This window comes from Manacus candei, unplaced genomic scaffold, assembly GCF_025592945.1.
Source record: "Manacus candei isolate 608988 ecotype Guabito, Panama unplaced genomic scaffold, ASM2559294v1 h1tg000071l, whole genome shotgun sequence".
Lineage (NCBI taxonomy): Eukaryota > Metazoa > Chordata > Aves > Passeriformes > Pipridae > Manacus > Manacus candei.
Window position 1 is genome coordinate 5,973,272 of NW_026138119.1, and position 8,063 is coordinate 5,981,334.

The 8,063-nt window shown below is 47.6% G+C and overlaps 1 protein-coding gene across 1 annotated transcript; it reads right to left on the reverse strand.

The window, feature by feature from the left end:
- Positions 1-1,674: 1,674 nt before the first annotated feature.
- On the reverse strand, positions 1,675-7,085 carry PTGES2 (prostaglandin E synthase 2). The gene is made up of 7 exons (XM_051807446.1): positions 6,855-7,085; positions 5,766-5,960; positions 5,045-5,100; positions 4,316-4,468; positions 3,572-3,772; positions 3,136-3,253; positions 1,675-2,432 (listed from the first exon to the last, which is right to left on the reverse strand). Exons 1-7 carry the CDS (start codon positions 7,062-7,064, stop codon positions 2,304-2,306), a joined length of 1,062 nt encoding a protein of 353 aa, XP_051663406.1. The 5' UTR covers positions 7,065-7,085; the 3' UTR covers positions 1,675-2,303.
- Between the last annotated feature and the right edge of the window lie 978 nt (positions 7,086-8,063).

The window sequence follows — 8,063 nt, forward strand, 5'->3', positions numbered from 1 at the left end:
CAAGTCCAGAGGGGACCACGAAGTTAAGAGGATTGGAGCTGGGGCTGCTCAGCCTGGAGAAGAGAAGGTTGTGTGGAGACCTCACAGCAACTTTCCAGTATCTGAAGGGGCTACAGGGAAGTCGGAGAGGGACTTTTTATCAGGAACTGGAGTGACAGGACAGGGAGTAATGGGCACAAATGGAAAGAGGGAGAATTTATGTTAGATATTAGGGAGAAATTCTTTACTGGGAGGGTGGTGAGACACTGGAACAGGTTGCTGAGGAAGGCTGTGGATGCCCCAACCCTGACAGTGTTCAAAGCCAGGTTGGTAAGGCCTTGAGTAACCTGGTCTAGTAGGAGATGTCCCTGCCCATGGCAGGGGGGGATTGGGTCCATTCGAACCACTTAGCATTCTGTGATTCTATGAAAGGTGATACAAGATCCTGAAACAACCTTTATTTCATGTAATATTATCAGTATATTAGCATGATGGATATTCATCTCGAGAGGACTGATGTAGCACAGCACAGCAAGGAGAAGCAGCATCAACTGAGCCCTTGGTGCTTCAGATCCTCATCCAACATCAAACTCTCTTCCCTCTTGGGTTTAGAGACAGACACCAAAATTATCATAAAGGGTTTCTTCAACCTCCTGTCTATGCGCTTTCAATATAATGTTTTAAAACATTATCTGTTGATATCGTGGAACACAAGTTTCAGTACAGAATAGTTTAAAGAAACAGTCACAGAGCAGCCACTTAGCTGTTTTTACTGTAGACATTTTCCTTCTCCTCTCTATGTCAGATCATAACTGAATTTGGAACTAGTCTTACACTCAGCAAAAAAACCCAAACTTCTATCACCACCATTGTTATACCCAATAAAGGTGCTTCCCTCAACCCCACACTGTGCAGGAAGCTGTACTAAAGACCACTTTCAGCTGCACCTGAAATATCACAACAAATCAGATTCCCTGAAACCTGCCCGTTCTTCTGGAGAAACAGAACTTGATCAAGGGGATAATTAAGGATACTGAAGTCTTGGGCTGTGCGATGTGCAACTCACATTCAAAGCTGCATTGCCTCTTAGTATGACAAACATCAGGTTCTGCAGCTGGAAAAGAAAGGCATGGAGGGCCAGGACAAGGGGGAATGGCTTTGCACTGACAGAGGGCAGGGTTAGAGGGGATATTAGGAAGAAATTCTTCCCTGTGAGGGTGGGGAGGCCCTGGCACAGGTTGCCCAGAGAAGCTGTGGCTGCCCCATCCCTGGAAGTGTCCAAGGCCAGGTTGGATGGGGCTTGGAGCAACCTGGGATAGTGGGAGGTGTCCCTGTCCATGGCAGGGGATTGGAACAAGATGGTGTTTAAGGTCCCTTTCAGCCCAAACTGTTCTATGACTCTCCCCAGCACAGCTCAGCAGACTTCATATTGCACAGGGACAGTTCCTAATTCAATTGCTACAACAGCAAATCCTTTATTACTCTTGCATGGCAGAAACATCTGGAGATCCCTTGGCCATGCAGATGGCTCTTAATCCTTCTTTTCCTAAAACAAGAACAAACTGATTTTCAGTGGTACTCCAAAGAGCTCTCACACAAGACAACTCTCCAATAACTGTTCTGCATTAGTGATTTCAGTGTAGGGTGTGCTCTTCAGGTGTAAGGGTAAGGTAAGAACTCGGATCTCACAAAGGGTACAGAATAAAGCCATCCTTTATCCTTGCAGACCATACAGAGTCAAGTCCTGAGAGAACCGTTTACATGGAAGAGTGAAAGCACACTCGTGCCGAGTGCAGCATCGCTGCTGTCACAGGAAGGGGGCCTTCCCCAGTGCCCTGGATTCCTCCAGTTCCCTCAGCACTGGGCTTACATGATTCTATTGCAGGAAAAATTGTCACTTAAAAACTAGAATCCAGTATGTCAGTCAGGAAAACACTTCAGATGACATGGATGAGTAGTGGAAGACAAGCTGCTCAGACCTACCGCGTCTGACATGTAACACCAGCCAAGAGCATCTTGCTTTTACAGTAAACTGCTCCAAGGATGGCTTGTGCCTAAAAGAAGCCTATTTGATGCATTCTTCAATTTAGACCTTCTCCTTTCCAGCAGCATCCAAGATCCCTTCCTTTCACCTGTCCCCATCCTTCTACATAGACCCAAGCTGGACCCTTCTTTCACTGTAACCTGATTTTCTGAACGGGGTGGTCTCCGTGCCCTTGTATCAGTCTTTAGGTGTGACCAGTCCTTTCAACTCTAAAAATAAAAGCCTTTTCTTCTGAAGTATTCACCATGCAAGTAGTTCAGGGAGGCAGCTGCAGCTGGCATCAGATTGCAACTCCAGTTTTTTCAATGACTTCTTCCATGCGCTGGTACCAAGGCTGAATCTTGGTGTGAGCCATCATGTCATCAAAGGCTTCCAGCCCTTCCATGACCCGGAGGACCCCGTACACAGCCTGTGACAGAGCAGAAATATTAGAACAACACTGAAAGAGCAGTGGAGAATGGCTCAGAGCACAAGTGTCTCAATAGCCAAGCCAGTAAGGCTCTTGCCCTGTCCTGCCATCTACTCCATCACTCTGATTAGCAAGGAAGAGTGAACGGCAGAAAGGTAGTTAAGAATATGCATGTTTTCCATGAGGAAACAGTAAGGAAAAATCAGGATCTGTGTGCAGTTATGGAGCAAAAGTTAATCCCATCTTTGCATCAAGCCCTGGCATGAAATGCTTCACTTGTATTCCAGAGAGTACTGCTGGTGCAGAGAATGAATTCTGCTCCACTCTGTGCTGGTGCCTGCAGAGGAAACCCCAGCAGCACTGAGAGCAATAACACCTGTGAGGTTTATTCACCAGCATCCATGAGCTAGAGCAGTGTCCTGGCTCTGACCTGCTTTTATTGTGTTTCCACCTGATCAGTAACATCCACCTGCAGATGGGAACTGCAGGTTCTATATTTGGAAATATTTCTCTGGAGGAAAACAACAAACCCAGTCCTACGTAAAGCAATAGGCAAAAACTCCGTGTGGGAACTGTATTACTGCACAAAGGACAGGGACAACGTACGTCACGTAGCTCAACTTCTCTGCCTGTATTTGTATTAACCATTTCACACAGATGGGCAGCAGGATGATTGATTTGTGACAATAACTGAGCCCCTTACCAGGTCAGCGAGGTTTGGCTGGTTCCCACCCATGAACAGTCGGTGTTTGCCAACAGCTTTTACCCACTCATTTACTGCTTCATACAGGTCTTCTCGGACATCATCTCGAAGGTTGTGTCTGGACAAGGAGAAGAACCAGTCTGAAGACATGTATTGGTTTCTTGGTTAACACTTTATAATCTCTCACCTTGCAGGCTGGTCTTTGCTTGGGAATTAAGGAGGTACTTCAGAGTGAAGGGGGCAGTTAGTAACTAAATAGCAGATGAGTAGAGGGGTTCAGTACGTCCAGTTAAAGAAGTACAGCTGTTACTCACATGGGATTAAATGGTTCAGCTTAAAACTCCAAGGTTCTGCCCTTTTGACACCTGGGGTTCACAGCTAAGGAGGCTGAGGAGCTATTCCTCCTCTTGTGTAACTGGTGCTCAGTGATACCAACCTTTTCTTCAGCCTCTTGCTCACGAAGAACATGGCAACAGCACCCACGTACTTGGCAAAGAGACCTTCCAAGGTGCCAAACTTCCCCTCCCGGACAATGTAATCGAAAGATGCCAAGGCTTCTTTGGGGGTTCGGTAAACGTTGGGGGAGATGAGGTGAACAAGCCAATCATCTGCCCATTTTCTCCACTTCATCTCTTCCCTGCAAGCAGCCAAAAGAAAGAAATATTTCAGTGAGTGAGGTACGGATTGCAGGGCTACAGGAGGCAGGATCACAGTGGCATTAGCCTCAGATCCTGCCAAGGACAAATATTTCAGTAACTCCTGGCCAGCCTGGTGCTCTGTTGACCTCTCTGAAATGCACTCAGCATCGTTACCTTTGGCAAGGCTCCTTCATTCTCAAACTAAATTTAAGACTAAGATAGAGCACTAGATTCTCCTACCAATACAAGAAGTAAAGTAGAAAGGGAAACTGTCCTTCCATAGCATTCCCTTGTGCCAAGAAGAAAACTGTAAGCAGCTGAAGGCCAGTGTGACCATGGTGGCAGTGAATAGGCCATCTAACAGCACTGTTTCAAATTATCTAACAAACACACAAAACCACTCCAGCTACTGAGACTTTAATGGGGGTGTGACAGATCTTGTCAGCCCCAGTGGGATTGATTTTACATCTACACCATCCCTGAGTACATCTGGAGGGGGCTGTGACCCTACTTGGAGAGCCTAGAAACTTAAAAGCACTTACACTCTCACTTCTTTGACGGGATAAACTCGCTTTGTCTCCTTCTCATCCAGCATGAGCCAGTATTTATTCTCATACTCCATCACCTCCTTGCCTTTCTCAGTCACGGTTTTAACAGGAGGATAAAAGGACACGATCTCTTCCAAGCTATTCTTTCTATGGATAGAAACACAGTTAGCACTGATTTGGCTGCTACAAAAAAAGGAGTGAGAGCAAAGGACAGATTGAAAGTTACACACTATAAAACGTATTATTCTAAAAATAAGTGCACAAGGTTCCAGATTCTACTTGAAAAAAAGTTTTGAAAAGAGACTGGAACAGCTACTTGCAAATAACTATTATTAATGAATATACCTTTGTGTGAGAACAGAAATTTTTGCAGGCATAGAGCTTCCTACAATTCTCAAGTGGACCTAAAGGACAGGCCACAGACACGGGAATTCCATTTCATTTTAGATATAATAACTGGCTAATTGTAAGCTCAGTTCCATAACTAACACTAGCGTCCATATTTAAGTAGGTTTAAGTATTTCTGAAAGGCTTTGCTTTACAGTACACACAACACAACATATACAGGCACCATCCACTTTATCAGGCTCAGGTCAGCTGGGCCAAACACCCAGAGCTTCAGAGCCCAAGGTCAGTAAGAGACTTATGGCTTTAGTTTTCTAAATCTCTAGTTTACCAAGGCCCTTCAGGCTGAACTCATCTCTCATCACCCTGTTTTCCTACCTGGAAATAAGATAGGTCTTTATTGCACTGATGATAACCGAGGAGTCGTTCAATTGCTGAAAAACAAAATGAAAACAACCTTTTTTAAAAGAAGCTGGTGAAACAGAAAAGGAAATTCTTCACAATCTTTTCCCTTGTATGCTGAGGCTCCTAGTTAGTACTGCAGGTCCTTTCCCCCCAATGGATTTCCACAGGAGTCCCTGGACATCTCAAGACATCTCCTCTGTGGTTGTTTCAGAATATCACTTCAAATCTGGCTTTAATTCTGACCACAGAGGGCCTCAGGGCTGGGCACACATGTAGTACTAGTGGGGTTTGGATTTAGGCTCTTGGCAGGAAGGAAAAAAAGCAACATTAACACTAAAAAAAAGCCAAACTGATTCTTCAGTATTCTTGAGATCTTGTTCTTTTCCCACAAGATACGAGCAGTTCCTGTTACCTCTGGTACAAAGATATGTCCTGCAGAAGGGTTGGAAGGGTTGACAGAAACCAGATAATCACTGCATTAGAGTCACCACACAAACTAAATGCCTTGTAAGACAGACCAACAAAATAATAAGGCCAAGTAATAGGAAAACAGGAAGTGAGAAATAAATCTTTGGCTCTTGAGAGGATAAAAGATGATCTAAAGATTACACTGCATGTGATAAACCACAGAGACATAACAGCCTTCAAACTACTGCTTGGGGGAAAATCAAGCTTTCAAGACAGGAAGACTTACCAGAGGGCTCCCAGCGTTGGCTAGCAGGATGGGCACCTTTCTGTAGGAAGAGAATTTGATCTCTTTCCTCATTATTGGGTTCACTTCCACAATTTCATAGGGCAGTCCATGATAATCAAGAAAAGCTCGGACTTTGCTGCAGAAGGGACATGTTTTATACTGGTAGAGAGTGAGCTGCAGGCTCCCTGAAGGCAGCTGGGGAAGAAAAGGACAAGATGGTTCCATTTTCTACCAAAAATATATTACCTTCCTTCCACCCTTATTTTTGTCATGAAGTCACAGCCACTAACATTCAGTTTCAATATATGATCATCAGAGTATCTTGGCTATCAGATGCTTTCTCTAAATGGCATTGCAAATAATCACTGCCCATTAGGACCAAATAACTATTTCTCTAAACATCCATTTAACCTGCTGTAAACTCCTACTCACAGCCAGAAAAAACAGAACTTAAATCCAGACAGTTTATCTCTCTAAAGTTTCTAATCTGTAGAAAAGAATTCTATAGAAAAAAAACCTCAACCATTTGTAACAAGATTTAAATAAATACAAAGAAAGCCTTTACAAGCCAATCCTTCTCCCACAACACACTCTGTTGAGGCCACAGGGTGGGGAGGGCAGAGTTTGCTGTTGATTTTAAGCACGTGCCTGCCCAAGCTGAGACTCCCAGGACTAACCAACAACGGGGACAAGGCAGGGAGAGCCCAGGACAGCGGGACATCACCTGAGGGATGTTTCCCAACGCTGCTACACCTCAGCAACCTGCCAGGCCGTGCCAGTCATTCCTCACACATTATAAAACAACTGCGGCCACCCCGCTTTGCTTCTCATCTACAATTTATCAGGTTACACAACCCTTCGCGCTGCGAAAAAGCAACAAGAGACAAAGCTGCTGCACATCCCCAGGAGGCCCTCACTGACAGCCTCTCCTACAGCTCAAGGAATGCGCTGCCAGGGCCTCCCTTACACAATTTCAAGCTCTTTCCTCACTCAAACCAGGATGAACCGCTACGGCCCTCTCTGAACCACTGTCCCCAGAGGATCTCGCAGGGCTCGGGGTGAGTTAAGCGGAGCCGGCTCCGGCGTTACCTCAGCGGCCGAGTGCTCCCGCAGGCGCTGCCGCGCCGCCAGGCAGAGCCCGGCGCCGCCGCCCAGCGCGAAGGCAGCGCCCAGCAACAGCCGCCCGCCGCCGCCTCCCCGTCCCGCCGCGGCGCCGAAGGCTCGTCCGGGGGCCCGCAGCCGCCAGGCCGGCGGCAGCAGCAGCGCTCCGGCCCGCCAGGCACGGCCGGCACCCGCCATGTTCGCCTGAGGGCGGGCGCAGAGCGGCCGCCCCGCCCCGGCCATGGCGGCGCCGCCCTCGGTGTGGAGGCCCCGGGTACGGCCACGGACGCGGTGGGAGCGCGGCCCGCTGAGGGGATACCGCACACAGGGACACCCCACACGGGACACCGCACACGGGACACTGCACACGGGACATCCCACACGGGGCATCCCACACGGGATACCCCACACAGGGACACCCCACACAAAGAGACCCCACAGGGGCACACCCCAGAGGGGACACCCCAGAGGGAACACACCACACGGGGACACCACACATAGGTCACCCCACAGCAGGACACCCCTCACGGGACACCCCACATGGCCCTGTGCTCCCGTAGTTATCAAATCTGATAATGCAGCAAAGCCTAAAGTGAAAATAAAATAATTGATGGAAAGGCTGAGGGAGTCGTGTCTGTTCAGCCTTAAGAAGAGATCACATTAATGTGTATAAATATCTAAAGAGGCGCACCGACAAGGTGGACAGGGTTCTGCTCCATGCCAACCACAAGGACAAGGCAAGAAGCAAAAAGCGATGCACAGAAAGTTCCACCTGAATATGAGGAAAAATTTTACTGTGCAGTGACGGGGCACTGGAACAGGGACCAGAGAGGGTGTGGAGCCTCTGTCACTGGAGATATTCCAGACCTGTGTGTCCTGTGCTGTGTGCTCTGGGATGACCCTGCTTGGGCAGGGAGGTGGGACCAAGTGACCCACTGTGGTCCCTTCCAACCTGACCCAGGCTATGATTCTCTGGGAGCACGTCCTACCCGGTGGGGCTGCACCTTCTGACTGGCACACATGCACAGTGTGAGTGCACACCCCAGGAAAGTCATCATCTGTTTTATTAACAGTGGTTATGTCCATTAATTACACTAATATTCAATTCCCCTACTTGGGGTGTGACACAGGCCCGACTCAGCAGCACAGCAGGGTTACCCCACAGAAAGGAGAGGTGGCTGTGATGTTAAATGAGAA

Coding starts and splice junctions, on each gene's coding strand:
- PTGES2 (XM_051807446.1), bottom strand. CDS start 7,064: ATGGCGGGTGCCGGCCGTGCCTGGCGGGCCGGAGCGCTGCTGCTGCCG. Junction 5,961..6,854: donor GGGAGCACTCGGCCGCTGAG/GTAACGCCGGAG, acceptor TTTCTTCCCCAG/CTGCCTTCAGGGAGCCTGCA. Junction 3,254..3,571: donor AGCAAGAGGCTGAAGAAAAG/GTTGGTATCACT, acceptor CTCCTTGTCCAG/ACACAACCTTCGAGATGATG.